Below are 26580 nucleotides of genomic sequence, written 5' to 3' on the forward strand. Positions count from 1 at the left end.
CACGCAAGCAAGCAAGCGAACTTAATATAAAGGATTTAAAAAAACAATGCTTCTTAAGGTCCCACAATGTACAATTGCGGCTGGCTTCACTGGGACGCGATGCGTGCCGAATTATGTGTGTCATGGCCGACGCCCGCGTGGTTGAGCGAGAATCTTAAATCGCAACTTCCTGGTCACGTGCCCAAAATTAGCATCAAAAACAGGAAATTCCTGTGTACATACGCCCCCCCCATCTGTCGTGAGGCAAAACATTGTAGCGACCGATTCGGAAGATGCTGCACTGATGCATTGGGCATATTTACTTTGTCATTGGCAGAGAAGGAAAAAAATAATTAGCTCGGATTTGAACAGGGAGTCAACAGCACGAGTAACTGAGGGAAAAGAGCCTCAGACAATGGGAAGCAAGCAGAGGAAAATGATCAGAAAGGTGGATTCCTTCCTTACTGTTCGTTGGTTTGGATATCAAACAAGACAACTTCGTTGAGAAACCAGCTCCTGTCCCTGTCGTCATCTGGACTCGTGTCCAACCAGATCCTGAGCTGAAGGGGCATCCCGTAGCAGTGTGGAGTGGACAGCACAAAGCAGCGCACACTGCCCTTGGCGAACTCCTGCGCACGTGTGGCAAAGAGAGCACGTGAACGCTCGCGTTTTCAGCAGGTGCATAAATACATACTATTTTAGTCTATCTGTATTTATTTTAATTACAGATGCTGAGCACCTAATTAAAATAATAATTAGTTAAATCTGTACCACGCCGCACAGTATTCACTCACGGAGAGAGAGAACAACTCAGAGGCGTGAGTAAAAACCACAGATGAGCGGGAAACGCAGCCCGGCACTGGCATTTAGCCAGTGCCAAATTCCATCCCCAACACCCCTCAAACCCAACCAAGCCCTGCCATCCTCTTAATATGGAAGTGTTATCAGTCAATTCATGAATGCTTACATGTCGAAGGAAACTGGAGCGCCCAGAGAAAACCCACGCGTGCGAAGGGGCAGCAGTCTATACCATGCAGAGGGAGCAGGTGGTGTCCAAATTTTTGCTGTATTTCCCCTCTTGAAACGTCAGGGTATGGCTTCTAGATGCCCACGGGAAGGGTTTCACAACCTTTATGGGATCCACCAACCTTCGCTACCATTGGATCAAAGATCACGTGCATAGCCAACATCTTTGTGCACGTTTCAACATAGGCCCCAGCATCTCGGTGTCCCATGAGTAGGTCATATGACACACACCCACCAATCAGCCACCCGACTGCAGAACAAGACATTGCCAACAATCTACCATCGTCCTAGACAAACGCCTGCATTGCCGATGCCTAAAACTGGCACTGCCAAAGCCCACAGCCAAGTGCCAGTGCACGCCGACGCCTTACCAACCAGTATAGTTGCACAGCTTGTACACTCGATAGCTACGTCACTAGCTAACCTTGCAGTAGCCATTCTCAAGTTCCCGGATTCCTGTGTCACTGGTCTCAAATTGGATGACAAAGAAGATGTTGTCTTTGGTACCACCATCGGAAACCATCCCGGTCTTCACGGTCATCAGGTACTGGTACATGCTGTCCTTTGGGTTGTCCTTTAAAGGCAGGAGCTTCCACTGTGAGTGAGATTGAGTACAGCGCAGACCGGAAGTTATGACTAAATTCCCACTTGATACAGAACTTTGCAGTTAGACCTTATTCATGAACATCAGACATGTTCTATCTACTGCTGAAGGTAGGCCTCCCCTAGCTGTCAGAGCGACGTGGACACATGATGACTACCAAGCATATGGGGGGCTCTTCTTTGTATCACTTTTGATTATCCAGTTTAAAAAACAGAAGGACGGTCAGACGTTGCGTAATAAATCAATATTAAATGAGAATAGCGAGATGCATCTTAGTGATTACAAGACTGGATAAGTTTACAAATGGAGAGACGAGGAAGAAGCTAAGTGGGGTACCAATCTCAGACAAGCTGCCAGAAAGTTGATTCAGATGGCTAAGAGGGTCGTGTCATAACAAGATAAGAAACCCACAAGGTGATGCATATTGAGGCATCAGAGCAGACATCAACAGGATGGGGAGTAGATGTGAAGGTGGATATAGCACGGGACAGGAGAGAGTGATGAAATACCCCTTTTCCACTGACGAACCTGAGCCGAGCCTCCTTAACCTCTTTAACTTGCACCAGGTTGGCTCAGCATGGTCTCAGCACGGCTCAATCAGTGGGAAAATTACAGGAACAATAAGAGTTTGATAGCAATACACAAAAAACCAACCGCGCGCTTGTCTTGGCGATCACATCGGCAGAGGATGACCACCAGAATAAGGTAGACGATCGTCACAGTGACGATGGTTGCAAACACGGCACCGTTGGACTTTAGGTCGAACTTGGTGAACACGGTGTTGAACTCGATGGAGTTTGGAGGAACGAAGAAAGAAGCCCCGATGAAGAGAGGCTCCAGTATCGTGGGCGGGAAGCGATAGATGTTCTGTTCCGCCATGCAAATGATGTTCTCTGGAGTTGAGTCACGATGCGGCTGCACACAAAGCCAGCAGAACTAAAGCTTTCAGATTTCTGGGAGGCTCAACTTGGACTTGTGTTGAGCTGGTAGCTCCATCCCACCATTTAATAGCCACTCCCACTCAACTACTAGCCCCACCCATATTTTGAGTGGCCTCCTCCATACTCTTTTTGACACAGACCTCAACTATACCATCAAACATGTCCACGACTCGAGTAGCCCCACACACTTATGAAGTGGCCCCGCCCACCACTTTTGCAGCTCCACCCACGATGTGGTAAGCCCCACCCACCACTCAGGTAGCTCCTATAATCACTCAGGTAGCCCCACCCTTCGCCTGCATCATGTGAGGAAGCATGTTCATTTTTAGACTTTGAAGGAGAGGGCGTTTAGAGCAAGGAAGCATAATGATCCAGATAAGCAGACCAGAGATGTGGGAAGAGATACCATTCAATCCACATGGTGACACTGAACAGAGTCAGCCATAGGCAGAAAAGATATGAAAATTCTTCAGACTGGATTTGAACAAGGGAAAGGTCTCAGCAGTATGGACATCCAGAGGAAGAACATTCCTAACAATATGAGCTGTAGTATAAAAAGAAAGGTAAATCAGTGTCACTAAAATGTTAGCCTTCCGGAGAATTATTAATATGTCCTATATAGAGAATCAATAAACATGGAAGTCCTGGAAAGAACAGACATAAAAACTGAAGGTTACGGAGTCAGGTCAATAACAAGGAATTGCAATATTTTGGACATATGACCAGGACGAATTGTGACCAACAGCAATGGATGGTGATGGAGGGAACACTGAAAGGTGCTAGGAAAGAGGAACACCGCGATCTGAGTGTATATCAAACATCAAACAATGGACGGAATAGAAGCAGTCTCAGTTGAAAGACGCAGAGATGGACAGACAGAAGAAGAGAGAGAGAGCACAGCGAGGAGAGACCGGTGAAGGTAATGGGCAAGCCCCAAGGGCCAACAACGCCAAGGCACCAGAAAAATAATTAGAGAAGGTTTGACCTCGCACAGAGAGAAGGTTGATTTATTATTTCACAAAAGGGTTTGGTTGCCAGAGAGCAGAATAGAGCAAGTTGAACAGAGAGAGGTAGAAAGGGGCACGTCCAAGGAATACCTTTGAAAATAACGGGGACAATTCTAAGTAGATTTGAGATTGGATTGGAAGCCAGTTGAGGAATCTAAGTTCTAGGGTGATGTGGCCACGTGCACGGATGTAGGCGAAGGAGGTGAGGGATGTGGGGATGCCACAGAAGAGAGGTGCAGTCATCAAAATGCAATGGATGTGGGTCTCAGCAGCAGAAGGGGTGAGGAGGCACTGTTTGCAGGAGATATTGCGTAGGTGGATGTATGAGGTCCTGCAAAGCATCTCACCTGCATCAGTCCGTACACCCACTTGTCGGACGCTTTGCTCCAAGTCTTGCACATCAAGTTGTGGATGCTCATCCGTGTGTTCGGTGGGGCGTTTTCTGATTTGAAACACAAAGAAAACATCTTCAACAACCGATTGCCCTGGAAATAGTAATAGGGTTTTACCCTTTTATCTGGCAACAAAACTGACACCTTTATACAAGGGATCATGTGTGCAATAAACACAACACTTGCAGTCAAAATGCAAACAAAAAGAGACAACTCTGATAATGACATGCACTATCCTTAAAATTCATTGGTCCACACCCGAGACGGCTTTTACATCTCGGGTGTGGACCAATCAATTTCAAGGACAGTGCATATCAGATGAGTGGTGGGTGATGTCTGCTCAGTTTCAGAAGAGTGGTGTAGATCAGGTGGATGACTGGGGAGTGAGTGGCGGTGTCCTGGGAGTGGTGAGTTGTCTGGTGAGTGGATCTGATGACAGTGCCAGGTGGTGAGTAGTGTCAGGTGTCTGGTAAGTTTTTGAGAGTGGCCAACAGAGGAGAGGCAGAGCCAATGGTGGAGAAATCAGTGAGGGGAGATTAGTTGATTGTAAATTGAGCCCTCTAGAGTAATCAGTTAATATTGATTTTTATGCAGGCCTCAAATCTGTAAATAACGAGAAAACTAATCACAACAGATTCAACAAAAACAGAGGTGTGCAGCACTGCATGCACAAAAGCTCTCAGCCTTTTCCAAACCACCAGCTTAAAATAACTGAATGTGTGGTCAGTTTGTTGTTTTAGACCACTAACCGGTTGGCTACATTCTCTTAACAATGGCCATACTTCACCATGCTGGTCTTATGAGGTTGTCAAGGTGGGGAGCGGAGATGTTAAAGCAACAATAGAAATTTCGCTGCACTGCCCTGCGCTGCCCATTATATTGGGTCGCCCCACAGCCTTTACTGTCGTAGTAATTATAATAATGCCAATGATGTTAACCATGGCCAGGAGTCGAACTCAGATTTTTGAGCCTATCGTGCAGTATGCTAACCACCTTAATACGCAGCTCCTTTTGGTTTAGGCAAAGGGTGTTTTGGGGAACACGGTTCATGGGAATTGTCTAAGTTGGGATCTGAGACGTTGCTAAGTGAATGGTCTCACCTTGGTATTTGAAGGTCAAGTAGTAGTCACCTATCTTCGTGACGTTGCCTAGCATGCTGAAGCTGTGCGCAGAGCCATTGATCTTTTCCATACTGCTGTTTGCAGAGAGTGACGGATCGATCCAGAAGTAGAAGTCATCGCTTACAGGATCCTTGTGTGGGATAGCGCCATATCGGATGTACACCTCTACGGGGGTGGTGACGTTTTCATTCAGGAAGACCTTGAGGAACACCATCGCCCCCAAGGACGTCACCTGAAACTTGACAAAGCTCACCTTCGAAGAGTCTGTGGGATCGTGAATGAAGTTGAGGACCTGCTCATTGGTAGGAGCTGCGTAATTTATCAGGGAGACCCTCATGGAGTTCAAGCTGATCGTGTTGTTATCGAGGTGTGTTTGGAAGCCGATCACAGAGCTGCTGACAGAAGTCGTTTGGTTCCAGATGAATGGGCTCTTGCGGAACGCCATGATCTGTAATGACGAAGCACACATCACCAATTGCCACATACATTTTATTGAATCATTTCAAGGCCTGTTTGTGCAGCAAGCCTTACACATGTAGGGCTTACGCGACAACCCAAATTGTAGCCATGGTGCAAGACAGACGATGATGCGTATTGTTGAAGACTGTGTCCGCTAACCAAGGAGAGCGGTGTCTGAGGACAACACCACCTTCATGCTGCAAATAATAAAGCTGCAGTCTGGCTCAGCACAAACACATGCACTAAATTATAACAATTAATATTCAATGCATTGCAAAAGCTGATTATCGGTTGCAGCTTTCCATGTCCACCAGGCATTACTATTATATAGCACTTATGGCATTATCCTTCTGTATTTATGGACTGCAACATAGCGGGCCGTACTTTCCCAGCCACTCTGCCAAATCACAGGGGTGTCGAAGTGGCATCTGCTTCTGTGGGCTATTCTCTCGCTAGGAGGGCACACCGTGCCACGAGGTTTGAATGGACACTTCGTCTTAGGGGCAGTCCATAAACGACGTCACGTGATTTTGACCGATTCTTGACCCCCCCCCTCGTCACACGGCGTCACAAAAAGTCAGACCCCCCTTAAATATAACGTCACAAAGCTCTGCCCCCCCCCCACAAATATATAAAACATGCTTAAAATCGCTTTAAACTATTGTCATTGTAGTGCGTATTTAATGTACCGCTGCACTCTGATGTTGTAGGGGAAAACATTTATCAAAAAGTATATTTAATTAAGTAGAACGTGTTGTCTCTATTTATTTAAAGTTGCGCATTTTGATGTGACGTCACATTTCTCAACCGCCCCCCCCCTCGTCACACATCGTCACAAATGTCTGACCCCCCCCCCCCTAGGTGCGTGACGTCATTTATGGACGGCCCCTTATGAGATGGACGCCGACAGCACAACCGGCATAAACTTGTGACAAAACAACAAGGTAAAAGCACAAAAAGAATTGCGTATTGACGACAAAAAAAATTACATACCTGGAGAGCGAGGGCTTTCATAGATTTGGCAGTGATATTCGGCTTTGTAGTGCCCAGGCTGAGCTGGCCATAGTCTGTATTTAGCCGCACGCTGCTGTTGGTTTTAGCAGGCAACGTGTTTGTGAGCACCGTGAGCGTGGGCGTGTGAGCCATGATGGGTTTGCCAGCCGGAACTTCCTTGCTGTTCACGACGCTGCTGTACGTCATCATGTTGCTGTAGATGCCGTAAAACCCGTATCTGGCCTGGGAATGGGAGTCACAGTCATAGGGATATCTTGTCAGGCCACGTGTGAGTGCGGTCATGGGGATGTGAGTTATCTATCAGAATCTGAAATACGTGTAGAGAGGTGTGCGTTATATGAACCCTGGCTACCTCAGTTTGATTCCGGGCCAGGGATAACGTCAGCGACGGGTGATATCTGAAACATATCCTGGTGGCCCACTTCCGACAATAACCTATACTGATCAACTATTTGTCAATTCACTGCTGGCTGAAGGCCTCCCCATGCCTTGTAGGTTATGGGGGTGAAATGATAAAAAATGTCACCACACTGATCATTTTGGGTTGGTAAAGGGGACACCTAGGACCAGTTCAGATATTGCTTGGCACTGATGTTAGCCATCGGTAAAAATATAAACTCAGGTCGCCATTTTCATTCGCCCAGTCCGCTCACTACTGTGTCATCGATGCACTGACATGCCCAATGATGAATAGGAATATGCTTTACCATTTCCGTAAAGGGTAAAGGAGGTGTTAGGGTGTTCATACACTAAATGGACACCTATCACAAGGCATAAAGTATGCAGTAACCACACATGCTTATGGAAAAACACGAAAACAAACATGCTTTCATTAGGTATACATTGTTGTTGAAACTGGCCTACACCAGAGACAGTCTCCTTTATGGCCTTGTTAAAAAAACAGAACACTAATTATAAATAACCATCCTCTCGGTTGAAATTCTGTCTGTGTTTGTATATATGGATGGTTTCATGAACGAATCTTTGTTGATAGCCAGTAGGCTTGCAAAGTACCATCGTCTTAGAGAAATCAATTTCGTGTGAGCCTTACAGTCATTCACTGGTAAGACTACCTCTTCGGTACTTAATTCAGCTCACCTGGTATCGTCAATTAAATACATCTCATTGTCCCCCGGTGATTTACTCGTCAGTTTCGATGTCGTTTCTTTGTTTACCAAAGGGCATGTGCCCGATACCATTGCAATCATTGAAGATTTGGTCCAACAAGAATTGAATGCGGATGTACCGGCCCTGGTGAGACACTGCCTCACCAATACATACTTCACCTGGAATGGAACATTCTACAAACAAACTGAAGGCACCCCAATGGGTTCTCCCTTATCTGTGATTGGAGCCAATATTTTCATGGAAAAATTTGAAACAGACGCCATCCAGGCACCACTCTACGACCGTCCTTGTGGAAGAGGTACGTGGATAATACCTTTGTCATCTGGTCACATGGCCGACTAGCTTTAAACCAATTCCTCAACCACATCAATTCCATACACCCAGCCATCAAATTCTCCATGGAGGTAAAAAAGAAAGGCATGCTACCTTTCTTGGATGTCCTAATCAAAAAGAGACCAGATGGCTGAATGAGCTATTCTGTCTACAGGAAAGTAACCCATACTGACGCCTACCTAAAACCAGATTCCCACCACCATCCATACCAGAAGAATTCCCTCATCAAAACGCTACACCATAGAGCTCAATGTATCTCCGACCATGAACACTTAACCAGTGAACTCAAACACGTACACCAAGCTCTCAAGGCGAATTGATATTCTGACTACACAATCCGCAAAGCCATCACCCCAACCGTGAGGAAGGAGCCATCTGAGGATCCAATCAAAACCATCACCCTGCCATACATAGCAGGGGAAACTAAAAAGATTTTCAAAATCATGAACAAACACAAGATCCAGGTCCGATTTAACACAGTACATAAATTTCGTTATCTGATCCCATCTGTGAAAGACAAGATACCTGACATGCAATATCCCGACGTCGACAAACTAAGCTGTATCTGCGGCAGCAGTTACATTGGGGAAACTAAGCGACATGTCTCGAACCGTGAACATAAGGCAGATTTGAAACACCGTCGGACCAATATTTCTGCCGTGGCTGATCATTATTTAAATTATTTAAACGAGATTGATTTCTTTAAAACGATGTTACTTTGCAAGCGTACTGGCTATCAACAAAGATTCGTTCATGAAGCCATCCACATATACAGACACAATTTCAACCGAGAGGATGGTTATAAACTCAGCAATCATTGGAAAGATGTCATCAACCACTTTGGGTCATGACTTGACTTGTCTTTTGTTGTCAATCAACCTCCACCGTCAGCAGTTTGGTGTGTAGAGTGGGGTGCAGTGATTTCCTGGCTGCATTGGCATTGCTGCTGCATTGGCAATGCTGATGCTGCTGCATTGGCATTGCTGGTGCTGCTGATACACTTTGGCTACGCCCATCTAAAAACCTTTATAAACAGTGTGCCTTTAGAGGGTAACCCCTTTTCCTGATGACGACCGCTTGTGTTGCGATCGGAACGTCATGATATTTTTATTCACTTTATTTAATTATTATTTATTCTATCTATGTGACTTTACGGAAAGACCCAAAGAATATGAATCCCTGCAGTCACGAAAACTTCAAATCTAGATTGAAAGCTAAGATTGTTCTTGACCCACAACCTGCACAAGGTACAGTTAAAAAAGCAGAACACTAAATGGTGAACAGTACAAAAACCATGCAAATATCAAAGCATTAATATCTCTGGTCGAGCAGATATATCTACGGGACACTTTTTTTACATCATCTTGATACTGGAAAAAAGGGGCCCATTGACATGCCCACTATTATACTAGTGAGAACATTGCCTTCATGTGCCACTTGTGCGCCACCTATCTCCATTAGCCAGTGTTGAGCCAATAGTTCAAATCCCATATTGCTATGTTCTGATTCATATCTGTACAACAGAAATGCACACCTGCAGCTCGTTTGTCAATCCACTACTGGACTAGGGCCTACTCAAACCACGATATTGTGGACGGATATAGGACCTCACCCCACTATGCTGGCCAGTGTTGGTTTAGGGTGGAGAACATATCACGTTAATGCAGATGTGGGAGCATACAGTATACGTACAATACAACAATGGATGTTGCTGCAATGCCCTCTGTTGCTCACCACACAGCCCCACAGCAGCACCAGCAGACTGTAGGAACCTGCTTATGCATGGTGGTCACCTATCCAAGCACAACTCAGGCTCAACCCTGTTTATCTTGCTTGATTTGACAAGATTTGGTGCACTGCGTGCGATTTGTTCATAGGCAGTGCTGACTTGCTGATCTTGCAAAGTTTCCGATCTTGACAAATGAGGGCCGAGTTGAGCCCGGTCAGTACGTGCAATTTCTCTCTAGGGAACGAGAGCTCTGCTGCTTGGCCAAATTAGGGCAGTACTGCTAGACCAACAATTAGGGCTGCTGCAATTTCAGTTTTCCCCAATGTGATAAGTTACGATTTTAAATGTTAAGTTCGACGGTTATCACAATACGAATTTCCCACAACTGTGTTTGAAATATCTCTCTTCTCGTTAATTGTACTTTGATAAGCTTAAAATACGAAAAGGATTGCTCAGTATTTATTCAGTAGTTTTCTCATTCTAAATAGCATAAACATTGCAGTGTTACAATCTACAACGCTGATACAGCACACGCTGTCAGAAAACTATGGCGACACATGACCACCATGCTGTCAATTTACCTGGACAAACACTTTACAAACCATTTAATGGGTAATATATTTTGTATTTTAATTACCACTGTGAACTTTGTTATGAGTTCTAAGTATATAGGAAAAAATAAAACGAGAAAGGATATCCACGATATGACAATATTTTATCAAGTATGACAAAGAGGTTATCGATCGTACGATGTACCGAGGCATCACCACGTTGTACAAACCATAGTGGCTACCGCACCTGGGCAACGCGGGCTTCGTTGGCCTTTGTATCATTCGTAGAGGCAGTGGCGAAGGTGAGGGCCATCGATTCCAAGATGTTTGAAGCAACTGACGTCAGAGCTTAGAACACAAAATAGCATCGGTTAATCCATGAGCCTTACACCAAGACACTTTACATTCCATGAGATTTTGTGTTGATGTTTACACACTGCACCAGATACTTGTTTTAAGGCGAAGGCGACTTAGGGAAATCCCAGGACCAGTTCAGATAATCGCCACTGATGTTAGCTGTGACCGGGAATCAAACTCGTGTCGCTCAGTTTCGAGCGCAGTGCTCTAGCAGCAATGCCCATGCCACTGCTGCATGAAGTCCTCCACAAGCTGCTACCCACCTCTCATGACCTTGGACTTAATGCAACAATCCATTCAGCTGCTCCACATGACTTGATTTCATGGCTCCATCTCCTCGATGCAAGTCCTCTTGACGCATCAAATCCCCTGGCTGTCACTCTGTTATTATCCTTGACCATCCATCATCCCTTCTGGCCATGGCGCATCCTGCCAAGACCACTTACACCAAAGGGTGTCTCCGTGTCTATGTGTATCTTTCTCTCTCTCTCCGCATCTCTTTCCCCGTGTGTTTGTGAGTCTCTCCCATGCGTCTGTCTGGTGGCCTCCTGCTAGCGAGTCTTCAACACTTCACGTGACCTCAAAATGCACATGTGCTGTGGTAACATCACCACCAGTTCGTGGCGAATGGCGGTTGTTGTTGCCTGTGAGTGTATATTGCTGTGTGTATGGGGAGCAGTAGTGTTGTTGTTGTGCTGCGCTATGAACCCGACGATCTGAGCTTGATTTCCACTCATGGCAGAGGGCCTCCTCTAGGTCGACTCAGCGTAAAAAATAGTACCTGGTGCAGTGTGTAAACATCGTTACACGGGAGATAAAGGCGGCCGGGTGTGGTGGCGGCCGGGTGTGGTGCTGGCCACCCACCCCCTCGTTTGTCGTGCCGGCCTTTATAGGTGCTCACTAACAGCGCTTGCTCCTACAGTCTGTTGAGGCTATACGGGGGATATTTGTCTTTGTATGTCCATTTGTGTTTCTCTCAGATTGACACAAGGAGATGGATACATACATATCCTTATTTAGCCAGGAGAATCGAGTGATATGAAGCAAGCAAGGCACAATATATTTTGCAGAAGTGAACTGCAGAACATCGATTTCTTCAAAGACCCCTGCCGTATTTGAATAATCCTAATACCCACCATTTTACCACAAATACGAGGATCCGTGTAGAAAAACATTTCATTTTCATACTGGTATCGGGTGCCCCTTTAGCTTACAGCACCAAAAAAAATACATTACGTATTTTTTTTGGTGCAGATCAGTGGAGCCCCAAGGCAAATGTATCCTACTTTTACGTTTTTTCGGTAAAGTCACGTAGGTAAAAAATAAAATAAAATTTTATAAAAGTAATAATAGAAATAAAATAATAATTCATGTCGTGATTTATTATTTTATTTTATTTCTATTATTACTTTTATTAATTTTTATTTAATTTTTTTACCTACGTGACTTTACCGAAAAAAACCTAAGTGTATGAATCATTGCAGTCACCAAAGTTTCAAATCTAGAACAAATGTATCCTATTATCGGAGAAGTGGAACATTTTTGGGGGTAACCCCGTATGGGATTATAGGATCCATAATACGAGTACCCTCCAATATCAAAACGGATAAGAGGAGTTTTGTAATACGTAAATACCTTGCGCAGCTTTCATGACCTGGGGTGACTTCTCTTGTCCGCAGGCTGCCAGGGCTTTTGAAGCGGCCCCCATGCTCTGAATGGCTGCAGCCTGAAGCAAAACATTCAAGAAACACTCTGCAGTTACGAAAGCGCCAAATCAAGTTTCTTCAAGAAACACATTTCAATGGAACCACAAAGGCGTTTTTTGGACTCTTAACTCGTAATTGCCTCCAATATGAATTGGAGATATTGCTGTTATTCACAATCTTCAGCTATGATCTATGGTTCAATTAATTACTGTAAATCAAGGGCACGATTCAAGTAAATAATCTGTTCCTTTATTTGACGTTGAAGCTGCAGTAGCTGCACAGGTTATGGGAAAATCATCATCTTTACGTGTGTATCGTGAACTCAAGAATAATCAGTGATCGATTAATTGATGCATTGTTCCACCCCACTACGATCTACCTTACGCCTGCACACCAAGTGAAGTTGTCTCTCGATTCTTCTCTTCTTTCCCTCTTCATATAATCAGATGAATTCTGATCTGCATGCACTAAGTGCCCTGTGTATGTGTGTTTAAGCTGTGTCCCTCCAGTAGTTATTTCATTGGCCCACTGACGTGTTTTATGGTTGTGGCACATGTTTTGCACAATGTACAACGTTTCAATTCACGTGCTGGGAGCTTCTGAGCATATTCAGTTAAATAACGCGAGAACAGATTGGAGTGCTTCCTAGCAAATATGCTGACGCTGGGCCAATTTGATAATAGAATTATGGAAGCTCGTGTTGAATTCTTGAATATCGGCCCAACGTCAGGATGTTTGCTGGGTATACAGAATAACCATGAAAAACCATGGAATTGGTTATTTACATGGTTTCTTAAAAAATATTTTAGATATTTTTTACCTAACATGTATCTTAAGTCCAACAGTGATGCTGTTATTGTCACGGACAACATTCACACGTAAAATTACACACCTCGAGGGGTGCCACATGATAACTTTGTTTTTCTGTGTAAGCAATAAACTATCAGTGGAATAATACATAGCAACCACAAACAAATGATCACACTCATATAGCACCACTTTTAAGACACGATTTGCTTCCAGGAGTAAATATGGATCTAAAACGTTTAACTTCACTAATAAAACTAATTATGGTAATTTAAATTATGGATTTTGTGTTGTACCATAGTATGAGTCTCGTCAAGGTCAAGCTTGGTTTAGGGAGGTCCAAGCTTAGTTTTACAGGTCCGAGTGTATTATTGTATCGTTCAAATTTAGTCAAAACAGGTTCTGGTTTATTATTGTCTAGTTCAGGTTTAGTTTAGACAGGCTCCAGTTTATTATTGTTTAGTTAAAGTTTAGTCTAGTCAGGTTCCGGCTTTTTGCTATCACTCTTATCCGTACATAATTTCCATGAGGTCTGGGATAAGCATGTGAAATTTGATAGTAGAATTATGGAAGCTCGGGTTGAAGCCTTGAACCTAAGGCTCATTCAGGACAATAGATAATTTTTTATATATTCGAATTAGTCAATTCTACAAGACAAACACAATGAATTCAATTGGTACAACCAAAGCCGTGCCCGACCGCCTTTGTCTCTCCAGTGCCTATCATTGCATGCTGCAGCAGGTGTTCATTTTAAGGCTGAAGGGGGGGGGGGTAACCAAGGCCGTTTCATACTTCAACACATGTACTACACACACACCACACCAAGGGGCAATTAAGTGGGTCTGTCCACATAAGTCTGGGGATGACCTCCGAAAGAAGGGAGGATGGCGTTGATGACATCAGGTGCCAGGATGTCTGCGGAGCCACAACAAAAGGTCAACTAAGACTGAACGGATGAATGCTCGACGGGCGTGAAAGTGGGAGGGCCTTTGGGCGTTTGATTTGTCTTTGAGAATTAATTAAATAAGCTAGAAATGTCTATATAACAGTATACAAAAAAACATCATATTCGTTAGTCTTGCAGGGGCAAACCCCGGGGTTTGGCCCTCGTAATACGTTGGAGCGTTGCAGAGGCAAATGCTCTGAGTCGCTAAGAGTATCCAAGTGTTTTATATTTTCTTTATATTTTGAGTCACAGAGTCAAGGACTTCAACACATTGTACTGTACTAAGCTAAGAGTTGTTATAAGCTCAGGCGCGTGTTCAAAGGAATGGTCATATTATACTTTGATAAGATAAGAGGTGTGAGAAGTTAAGCGGAGACGAGTTATACAGCATATCGAGTGTTCATGAAAGATTGTCGAAGTTATAGGCTGGAAAAGGTTCTGTTGCTCGAGCCCAGTGACTGACATTGCATGAAAGTTGTGGAGAGGCCGGGAATGTGTGGACACGTGCAGGCTGGTGCACAGCGGGGGATCTTTAAGGGTGAGCGACCAAGGGTGCTCGCAAACCAAGCCACCCCAAAGCTTAATTTTGGAGCTTTCGTGACTGCAGGAATTATTCTTTGGTTCTTTCGGTAAAGGCACGTATAAAGATAAAATAATACATTAAATAATAGCATACGACGTTTCGATTGCAACACAAGCAATCATCATCAGGTATAATGAAATAGCGACATAAAATCTAACCAGAAAACTTTAGACAGACATATAAGCAGACAGATATCACCAAGATACATAGAGAGAGCAACACAGGTACAGAGAGGGGTGATCGTCTTTGTGGGGTGGCCTTAAATAGACAGAGGGGGGCGGAGGCAGAGAGAGGGAGGGGTTAGAGAAAAAATGTACATGTCAATGAGTACGAAGAGACGCGTAGTAAAGTACGCAGGCTTAGAGGGAGAAGAACACACTAAATTAAATAACCTAGCAAAGTATCGAAATGTTATGTAAAACGACACAGAGAGTCGGTCAACACACAATTAACGCATAGCCTGGTCGATTACGTATTTCAAAGATTGCTAAGTTAGAATTTAAGTGTGAAAATTCCAAAGAAAGACAAAACATAAAAACAAGAGGAACGGAGACACACAGACAGAGCAGAACATAAGAACGACAAAAAACGAGTGTAGACAGAAAAAATTACACTAAATATACAGGCAGAGAGAAAGAACAAAAAACCCAGAGAGAGAGAAAAAGGTAAACTTAGAACTTCCCCGTAGAAGTGGTTCAATCTTAATTTTGGAGCTTTCGTGACTGCAGGAATTATTCTTTGGTTCTTTCGGTGGTTAGATTTTATGTCGCTATTTCATTATACCTGATGATGATTGCTTGTGTTGCAATCGAAACGTCGTATGCTATTATTTAATTTATAATTTTATCTTTATACGTGACTTTACCGAAAGAACCAAAGAATAATTCCTGCAGTCACGAAAGCTCCAAAATTAAGATTGAACCACTTCTACGGGGAAGTTCTAAGTTTACCTTTTTCTCTCTCTCTGGGTTTTTTGTTCTCTCTCTCTGCCTGTATATTTAGTGTAATTTGTTCTGTCTACACTCGTTTTTTGTCGTTCTTATATTTTGCTCTGTCTGTGTGTCTCCGTTCTTCTTGTTTTTATGTTTTGTCTTTCTTTGGAATTTTCACACTTAAATTCTAACTTAGCAATCTTTGAAATACGTAATCGACCAGGCTATGCGTTAATTGTGTGTTGACCGACTCTCTGTGTCGTTTTACATAACATTTCGATACTTTGCTAGGTTATTTAATTTAGCGTGTTCTTTCTCACTCTAAGCCTGCGTACTTTACTACGCGTCTCTTCGTACTCATTGACATGTAAATTTTTTCTCTAACCCCTCCCTCTCTCTGCCTCCGCCCCCCTCTGTCTATTTAAGGCCACCCCACAGAGCCGATCACCCCTCTCTGTACCTGTGTTGCTCTCTCTATGTATCTTGGTGATATCTGTCTGCTTATATGTCTGTCTATAGTTTTCTGGTTAGATTTTATGTCGCTATTTCATTATACCTGATGATGATTGCTTGTGTTGCAATCGAAACGTCGTATGGTATTATTTAATTTATTATTTTATCTTTATACGTGACTTTACCGAAAGAACCAAAGAATCACCCCGAAGCTGTTGACAGGCAGAGCGCTGGGCTCGCATGGCCACAGCATGCTCCAGCTGCAGATCGAGCCTGGCGTGCAAACAACCTGCAAGCGTGTGGTGCGGCAGCTAACGGCTGACTGGCAGCGTGCTGACTCGAGAGCCGTGACACACTCTAGCTGTTGATCGAGCATGATGCACAGACAACACTGCGAACGAACAGCGAGCAGTGTGGCCACGAGCGCACTCCACCTGTAGACCAAGCCTGCCATTCTACACATCGTTGTGGGACTTGAGGTATCTTTCGGGAAGATAGAAGATGAGACATTAGCTTTACCAAGGCTGTAGCCATGGAGTCAACATTGAGGGGGGGGACCAAATATTCCAGAGTGTCTGGGGGTCCCATCCCAGTTAAAGATCTAATTTTGATAACTCATTTCCTGCCTAAAATATTTAAAAATTCACGAACACATGGGATGGACTTTTTATTTATGTTTTACAATGTCTAATAGTGTATTGTATTACATTGCTGTGTTTTTACTTTTTTACCATTTCTTGTTTCATTGTATGTAATGGCAGAGGTTAGGGATTAATAAAGTACTACCATAACCACAATCATATGAACAAATCTATACATTGATTTATATGAAGATAAGTCCAGATATTGTGGCCAAGGTTTAGCAAATAGTTGTTGTTATTTACATAGCATAGCAATTTTTTTTTATAGCAATATATTGGGCGGGACATTTTGAGCATATTTGAATATTGGGGATGTCCCCCCCCCCCCCATATATATTATAATTACGGCCTTGAGCTTTACACAATTTTAAACTGTACCTTGTGCAGGTTGTGGGCCAATCTAGATTTGAAGTTTTTGTGACTGCAGGGTATCCATACTCTTTGGTTCGGCCTGGACACGCTGGCACACACCGGTTTTCCTGGCACCATCTCGCGCATCTCTCGTGCGTGCTTTTTGGAGTGTTTTTTTGGTCATGGTGCTTGTGAACTGCTGCCAGCAGGATCGCCAAGTGACTCACATCGGCGTCTTACGTGAAACAGACGTGTAATTCAATCTAGATTTGAAGTTTTCCTGACTGCAGGGTATCCACACTCTTTGGTTATTTCGGTAAAGTCAAGTAGGTAGAAAATTAAATCACGACGTTCTGGGAGCAGCACAAGCGTCCGTCATCAGGTGGGACAACCACAGCAAGAAACAATTGCTGAAGTGGGCAAAATGGCTGCTGTAACAAGAGGCTATATAGGTAAGAGAGGAGGGAGGAGCCAGGGAGGAGAGATAGAGAGGGCTTTCATGCATCACACAAAAACAAACGAGTTGAGTATTGTCATGTTACCATGAAACATTAGCCTATTGTTTTATTTTAATCACGTGATCGTGAGATCTTATCGTTAATGCTTTATAACCATTTGATATCACAATTTTTAACACGAGTTCTGTACGAATATTGTCATTGTGAGGTGTTTGCCTGTTGTTCTCTTTTAATCACGTGATCGTGAGATTTGACCATTTTTGCTTTTATGATCATTCAATACAGATGGATGAGTACGTGTATTTGCATGGGTACTGTTGTTGCTATAAATTTCTGGTGATAACTGTTTTGAATGTTAGAGTAAGTTGATATTAAAGTTGTTTAGATGAAAAAGGGTGTGAGTAGTTTTTTGCTAATGCGTGCATCATTGTCTGAATTACAAGAACTATATCCTGCGGTGAGATCTGAATCCTGAGACCTGACATAATTACATGTAATTGTTAAAGTGAGAATCATTATTTGTTAAAGCGAGAATCATTGATATTATCACAATTGATAATACATACCCCTAGACAACGACAGAGCCAATAATAATAATAATTTGTGATAACTTTTACGCATTATCGCTTCCGAATTACATACACATTAATATGATTTTTTAATCACAATTATTAATCATTACACTTAACACACACATTTTTCAAAATCTATTCTTAATTACAATTTATTACATTCATTACACGATCTTGATTTGAAGCTTTTGTGACTGCAGGAATCTATACTCTTTGGTTCTTTCGGTATTATTTTCTACCTACGTGACTTTACCGAAAGAACCAAAGAGTAACATTACACAATTAACACATTTATATATTTTTCATAATTGAAACAGTTAATATTTTTTTTATTATTTCATAAAAAAAATTATCCCAATATATACAACATGTTTCGATTTAAAGCTTTCGTGACTGCAGGGATTCATCTACTTGGTTCTTTCGGTAGAGTCACGTAGAAGGGAAGTAATGAAATAATAAAAATAAAACATAATAAAATAATTCTCACGACGTTTCGGCCACAACGCAAGCAGCCGTCTTCAGGTGGAGAACAGGTCTGTCAAGTAGACAGAGTCTGAATGGCACGCTCCAGGCTTGGGGCAACTATTTATGCTGGGATGGAGGGGCGAAGAGCGTCTTGACAAAATAATTTGCATATCAGGAGGAATTTAGCATATTTATGGGAAATGCAGATATGCGATTAGTACTACTTGTGAAATGCGTAGGAGGTTTGGCGAGGGGTTTAAAGTCATTATGCCCATGCATTATGCAGGATTAGCAGTATCAAAAGGAGGGAGTAAGGTTAGAATTAATAAAGGGAAGGAATGTTAATAATATGGCGCCGCAGCAACTAATATGCTTATTGACTATACCTTGTCATATTACACTATGTTTTATTCTACCCACTCAACTGTATAGCACACTGCTATATATTCACTATAAAATTACGATACTATATATTACCTTATACATTGTATTAAACATTACACTTTAATACTATTTATTATTATTATTATATAATATGCTATACACTATACCATAAGCCGTGGCGTGAAAGGTACTAAGAGGAAGCAACGAAATATGTCAATGGGAGAGTGGTGCTAGGAAGCTTGCAGCGGAGCAAAGAATCCATTCCCTGCGGAGTGCATATCAAGAGAAATTTAGCATATTTATGGCAAATGCAGATATGCAAATTATTTTGTCAAGACGCTCTTCGCTCCTCCATCCCAGCATAAATAGTTGCTCCAAGCCTGGAGCGTGCCATTCAGACTCTGTCTACTTGACAGACCTGTTCTCCACCTGAAGACGGCTGCTTGCGTTGTGGCCGAAACGTCGTGAGAATTATTTTATTATGTTTTATTTTTATTATTTCATTACTTCCCTTCTACATGACTCTACCGAAAGAACCAAGACGATGAATCCTGCAGTCACGAAAGCTTTAAATCGAAATTTAACTGCCTCTACAGGGAGGGATTCCACGTAACTTTGAGATCCTTCAACAAGCTCCGTGATAAGAAGGCTCAGCTAATCGAGTCTCTCACCTTTCTGAAGAGATGCCGCTACTCTAAGGTAATACCAAACGCATTTACACTAACATCTGCTGCTGTAACTTCTTCTAATGCTAAACGAATTCTGTCTAGAACTAGCTTAGCTCTTATCTTAGAGAAAATCAAACTTACGCGCACTGATCTAGATCAGTTAGACAAGGCACTCTACAAATCACACTTATCTTTGAGTGCAACAATGTCCACATCGGATTGGGAACATGTAGACAAAATGACTGCCTCTTCAGCTGCCGCTATGTCGACCAAATGTAAGAACAAGTTGATTTCCAAATTCAACCGCCTCTCAAACAAGAGACCGGACCCACACATTGAAAAGCTAGACGTTAACAAAGTCGTAATTAATCGCAGTAACAGTTCTGTTTCTGAAGGTCTGAAATCCGTATTAGCTAAAGGACTAAACTTTGCTGTCACACCTAGACACATACCAGTTAATGATATAATTGCTAGAGTAGATGTAGCTCTCAAGGGCCTGAGTCACATCTCTGCAGATGTAGCAAGATCTGAAATCTCTGCAACCCTCAAAAACGCTAATATGCCAGCTAGCAGCATCAGCAAAGAGGGATGACATTGTCATCCTCTCAGCCGACAAAGGCAATGCCACTGTCATCATGGACAAAATAGAATACAACAACAAAATTCAAGAACTACTCAACGATGGCAGCTATACAAAAATAAAGAGATCCCACCAACAGCCTCGTCTCTAAAACCAACCAAATCATTTCTGATTCAACCGCATTAATTGATCAGACCAAACAGTTCTCGTTGAAACCTTCTGCAGCCAGGCCACCAAGATTATACGGCTTGCCAAAGATACATAAAGAAGATACACCTCTTCGTCCCATTGTCTCTACGATCAACTCCCCCACATACAAACTGGCTCGTTTTTTGTCTGAAATCCGACGGCCTTTCACTGGAAAAACCACCTCTGTGGTACTAAACTCTACTGACCTGGTATCGACAATCAAAAGGATTTCCGTGTCCCCAGACGACCTGCTTGTCAGTTTTGATGTGGTTTCCTTATTCACCAAAGTTCCTGTACCTGACACCATCGCAATCATTGAAGAATTGGTTCATCAAGGACTGAATGCTGGGGTACCCCCCTGGTGAGACACTGCTTAACCAATACATACTTCACCTGGAATGGAACTTTCTACAAGCAAACTGAGGGCACACTAATGGGCTCCCCTCTATCTCCAGTTGTAGCCAACGTCTTCATGGAGAAATTTGAGACTGACGCCATCCAGACTGCCACTCTACGCCCGACCTTATGGAAGAGGTACGTAGATGACACTTTTGTCATCTGGCCACATGGCCGGCCTGCTCTAGACCAATTTCTCGACCACATCAATTCCATACACCCAGCCATCAGATTCACCAAGGAAGTCGAAAAAGATGCCAAGCTACCCTTTTTGGATGTCCTAATTAAAAGGAGACCTGATGGTTCAATGAGCCATTCTGTCTACAGGAAAGCCACCCATACGGATGCTTACCTAAAACCGGATTCCCACCACCGTCCATCCCAGAAGAATTCCCTCATCGAGACTCTATACCATAGAGCCCAATGCATTTCCGACCAGGAACACATTGCCAGTGAACTCAAACACGTACGCCAAGCTCTTAAGGCTAATGGTTACTCCGACTACACAATCCGCAAAGCCATCACTCCAACCATCAAGAAGGATCCTGTTGAGGAGCCTCTCAAGACCATCACCTTACCCTACATTGCTGGGGTCACAAAAAAGATCTCCAAAATCCTGATTAAACACAAGATCCAGGTCCGATTCAACACAGTACATAAAATCCGTGATCTGGTCCCGTCTGTAAAAGATGTGGTTCCAGACATACAGTACCCTGGCGTTTACAAACTAAGTTGCCTCTGTGGTAGCAGTTACATTGGAGAAACCAAACGACATGTCTCGGACTGCATCCGTGAACATAAAGCAGACTTGAAACACGGTAGGACAAACACCTCAGCCGTGGCAGATCACTGTTACAATTCAGTGGGCTCACATGATATTGACTTCTCCAAAACAGAGGTTTCCTGCAAGCCATCTGGCTACCATGAGAGATTCGTTCATGAGGCGATCCACATATACAAACAAAGAGACAATTTCAACCGAGAAGATGGATTCTGTCTTAGCAATCATTGGAAGGACGTAATAAACCATTTCGGATCTTAACTGATTGTGTCCACGTTTACGGTGACTTTCAGACCGCGTTCCACTCACTGACATTGACTATATATCTTGTATTCTCTGCAGGGAATGGATTCTTTGCTCCGCTGCACGCTTCCTATCACCACTCTCCCATTGACATATTTCGTTGCTTCCACTTAGTACCTTTCACGCGACGGTCAATGGTATAGTGTATAGCATATTGTATAATAATAAATAGTATTAAAGTGTAATGTTTAATACAATGTATAAGGTAATATATAGTATCGTAATTGTATAGTGAATATACAGCAGTGTGGTATACAGTTGGGTGGGTAGAATAATACATAGTGTAATATTACAATGTATAGTCTAAAAACATATTAGTTGCTGCGGCGCCATATTATTAACATTCTTTCCCTTTATTAATTCTAACCTTACTCCCTCCCTTTGATACTGCTAATCCTGCATAATGCATGGGCATAATGACTGTAAACCCCTCGCCAATCCGCCTACGTATCTCACAAGTAGTACTAATCGCATATCTGCATTTGCCATAAATATGCTAAATTCCTCTTGATATGCACTCCGCAGGGAATGGATTCTTTGCTCCGCTGCAAGCTTCCTAGCACCACTCTCCCATTGACATATTTTGTTGCTTCCTCTTAGTACCTTTCACGCCACGGTTTATGGTATAGTGTATAGCATATTATATAATAATAATAAATAGTATTAAAGTGTAATGTTTAATACAATGTATAAGGTAATATATAGTATCGTAATTTTATAGTGAATATATAGCAGTGTGCTATACAGTTGAGTGGGTAGAATAAAACATAGTGTAATATGACAAGGTATAGTCAATAAGCATATTAGTTGCTGCGGCGCCATATTATTAACATTCCTTCCCTTTTTAATTCTAACCTTACTCCCTCCCTTTGATACTGCTAATCCTGCATAATGCATGGGCATAATGACTTTACACCCCTCGCCAAACCTCCTACGCATTTCACAAGTAGTACTAATCGCATATCTGCATTTCCCATAAATATGCTAAATTCCTCCTGATATGCAAATTATTTTGTAAAGATGCTCTTCGCCCCTCCATCCCAGCATAAATAGTCGCTCCAATCCTGGAGCGTGCCATTCAGACTCTGTCTACTTGACAGACCTGTTCTTCACCGAAGAGCGGCTCTACACCATTAGATCTGTGGGCCATGGAAGTGAGGCGGTTGAGCTTTTCCATCAGAGCAACATATGACGTCCTTCCAACACCAGTTAATCTTTACCAATGGTATGGTGAAGATCCGGACTGTGCCCTCTGTTCCATGCCAGCCAACCTCAGGCACATTCTCACAGGGTGTAAAACAAGCCTCACCCAAGGACGCTACACTTGGCGTCACAACCAAGTCCTTAAAAACCTTGCGTCCGCCCTGGGGGACAAGCGAGCTGCCACCAACTCCCTACAATCCCCAGCAGCATCACACCCCTTACGGACGACCTTTGTCCACGAAGAGCGGCTCTACACCATTAGAGCGAGACCAGCTGCGCTTGGCCCGCGACTGGAAAATGCTAGCTGACATTGGCCGGCAACTTGTGTTTCCTCCGGAGATCGCAACCACCACCCTAAGACCTGACATGGTGCTCTGGTCCCGTTCGCTCAAGAAGGTCTTCATCATTGAGCTCACAGTACCCTGGGAGGACTCAGTAGATGATGCTTATGAGCGAAAACATCTGCGCTATGCCGATCTAGCTGCCGAAGCACGGCATCATGGCTGGAACACAAAAGTCCGACCAGTGGAGGTGGGCTGCAGAGGTTTTGTGGCAACATCTACAACCAGACTGCTTTGAGACCTGGGAATTAAGGGCCAGAACCAGCGTTCGGCAATCAGAGCTGTATCGGAGGCACCAGAAGGCAGCTGTCAGTGGCTCTGGATGAAGAGGAAAGACCCCAGCTGGGCCCCGAAGTGAGAGGGCCAGGAGGTATTCGGTCAACAATGCTTGACTCAGGGAGGAGGACGCCCCTGCCATGCATAGTCCCATGGGATGTTGGTTATCTACAACAAGGCAACTCCTATGACTAATTGGGAATGGGACGCAACCGTAGGATTGATCACCCTGTCGCTGGCCGCCTTTGGGGAGGGTGTATAGTGTGAAAGGCCGAAACACCCTAGGAACCAAAGGGTCACTACTGACGATGCGCTCCCCAAATTTCACCAGGCTCACTGTTCATGAACTCTTGAAAGTGCTTGCACAAAGGATAGTAACATCTCATCCTGTGTTCTTGGAATCTGTCTACTTGACAGACCTGTTCTCCACCTGAAGACGGCTGCTTGCGTTGTGGCCGAAACGTCGTGAGAATTATTTTATTATGTTTTATTTATATTATTTTATTACTTCCCTTCTACGTGACTTTACCGAAAGAACCAAGAAGATATACAACATGGTTCAAGACTAGTTTAGACATGTTCCAGTTATTTTGGTCTAGTTCAAATTCAGTCTGGACATGTTTCAGTGTAGAGGCCGACCGACATTCGGTTTCGGCGCCGAAAGTTGGCAAATGACCTCTTTCGGCATACTTTCAGTTTCGGCCGAAAGTCAATTTTTAACTTTCGGTTTCGGCCGAAAGTCAATTTTTAATTTTCGGTTTACTTTCGGTTTCGGCTGAAAGTCAATTTTTAACTTTCGGTCTGGTTTCGGTTTCGGCCGAAACTGATATTGACTTTCGGTCTTAATTCGTCAACCGAAGATCTATTTTTAGAATATAACGCTAGTGCTACGTCTATCACTCTGCCTATCGGCCGGTCAGTCGGCGCTAGGACATCCTATGCGATAGGCTGCAAACACACACACACGTCAGCAGCAGCAGCTTGGGAGCGAGGTTACAGCCGCAACCATGGTCTGCCTGTCTGGCTGAATGCGGAAAACTGTTGTTTCTTAACTACAACATTCGTTTGTTTGGATATACCGTATTTTCCCGCATATAGCCCGCATACGCATATAACCCACAGACACATATACCCTGCAAAAATTGCGTTTTGTGTAAAACAAATTTCAGATAGCCCGCACCTCCATATACCCCGCATGCATTCATATATTTAACGTCGTTACCGCAGCTTAATTCCATCATATTAATACGAAGTTTACATTTGTAATACATTCCACTCTGAATTGTTAACATTCAAATCATAACGTGTACAAAAAAAAAACTAACCGGAAACGAGTAAACTTATAACAGTAAATAAATAACAAAAGTAAATATCCAATAAATAAGTAACACATAACTGGTAGATAAGTAAGTACAGTTTTAGCACTGGTAGATTGCGCACTGCGCAGACAATAGCGGCACTACGGTAACGCCGTTGCCTCGCCCCCCACCTCTCTCTCTCCCCAGCTCTCCCGTCGCCGGTAAACAAAGTGCACTCACTTCAAACATTGTCGTTTCATTGTACAAACGATTCGAATAATTTAAAACGTGATAACATGTGCAATTTTTGTGTGAGTGGTTTATTCAGCAGTGCTTTAGTCAAAGGTAAGTGTTGCATAGTGGATAGTCCTACCATGAAAAAATTAAACGAGTTATGACATGTCACACGTGTAAAATATTTTTGGGATTGCCCGCACCTCCATATACCCCACAGGGTCTTGTTTTGTTTGTAAAAAGTGGTATACCCTGCGGGTTATATGCGGGAAAATACGATAATTACTTAGTAAGTAACACCTAAATATTTTTATATTTAGCGACTCTTACTGCAGGCTCTGAATGATTAGTTCTAGATTTCATTTTAATTAAAGCAGCATTGCATCATGACATATTTCATAAATCTTGTGTTTGGTTACTTCGGTTATATACCTTTCTGTTTCAGTCTCGGTCGAAAGTGTACTTAAACTTTCGGTTTCGGCTTCGGTTTCGGCCGAAAGTGTAGTTAATCTTTCTGTTTCGGCCGAAAGTGTAGTTAAACTTTTGGTTTCGGCTTCGGTCGGCCTCTATTTCAGTGTATTATTGTTGAATTCAAAGGATCGTTTTCCCATTCACACCACATTCACACGTAAGTTGCATCGTTCTATTGGACGATTTTTCAATATTACACGGATATTTTCATGACTAATTTTGTTAACAACATGTGCCACTGCTCCACAGACAAGTATTTAATATTGAATTTTAAAGCGCTTACAGGATTTCCCAAAAGACTTGAAAGTATTTTTTTATTTCATCAAATATATTTTCAAACATTCTTAAATGAAATTGTAATATCACATATTTTATACAATGTATAATTACATACAAATCAACCATATTTGCTGTCAATTTTTGTTCCGACCTATTACGTTTTTTTTATTATCAAACTTTGTTCCCGGGGCTCACCATGGTGAGAGAAGTACAGTCAGTTGTGCAATTGCGCGGCATACAGGAGGGCAAGATGAGTGGGAAGGGACGCCGGGACAGAAGCCCCCAAGACAAAGAGGACACCGCTCACATTTTGCAGCAGGAATAGAGGAGCGTCGGGCTGAAAGGGCAGAAGGGGGGGAAGGAATGACGAGGCCAAGATGTCAGGGATGAGATTGAGATGGTGAGAGGGGTAGAGCGAAGAGGGGGAAGGAAGAAACCAGCATAAGTGAGCTGCACGGAGGAGCAGAATCTGTTTTCAAAGGAGCCGGTGGCAGGGAGAGAGGAGGGATTCATAGTGGGGGTGGCCACACAAAAATCACTTGATTTATGGGAGGATTGAGCTGATTTAGATATATAGTTATTTTCACGATTTATTTCCTTGCGAGATCGTAATCCAATTGTG

The 26580-nt window shown here is 43.1% G+C and overlaps 1 protein-coding gene across 1 annotated transcript in view; it reads right to left on the bottom strand.

Annotated features, from left to right (window-relative positions):
* The window catches only part of LOC144951023 (polycystin-1-like protein 2), an 82451-nt gene that overhangs the window by 36858 nt on the left and 19013 nt on the right, over positions 1–26580 (bottom strand). The window contains exons 9-16 of the mRNA XM_078881258.1: positions 12277–12367; positions 10532–10632; positions 6523–6765; positions 5050–5518; positions 3905–3999; positions 2264–2524; positions 1430–1600; positions 445–608 (exon numbers count right to left, since the gene is read on the bottom strand). Of these exons, the coding sequence (XP_078737384.1) occupies positions 445–608; positions 1430–1600; positions 2264–2524; positions 3905–3999; positions 5050–5518; positions 6523–6765; positions 10532–10632; positions 12277–12367 (1595 nt within the window). The remainder of the gene's footprint in view (positions 1–444; positions 609–1429; positions 1601–2263; positions 2525–3904; positions 4000–5049; positions 5519–6522; positions 6766–10531; positions 10633–12276; positions 12368–26580) is intronic.

The sequence above is a fragment of the Lampetra fluviatilis genome, chromosome 60 (genome assembly GCF_964198595.1).
Source record: "Lampetra fluviatilis chromosome 60, kcLamFluv1.1, whole genome shotgun sequence".
In the NCBI taxonomy this organism is placed as follows: domain Eukaryota; kingdom Metazoa; phylum Chordata; class Hyperoartia; order Petromyzontiformes; family Petromyzontidae; genus Lampetra; species Lampetra fluviatilis.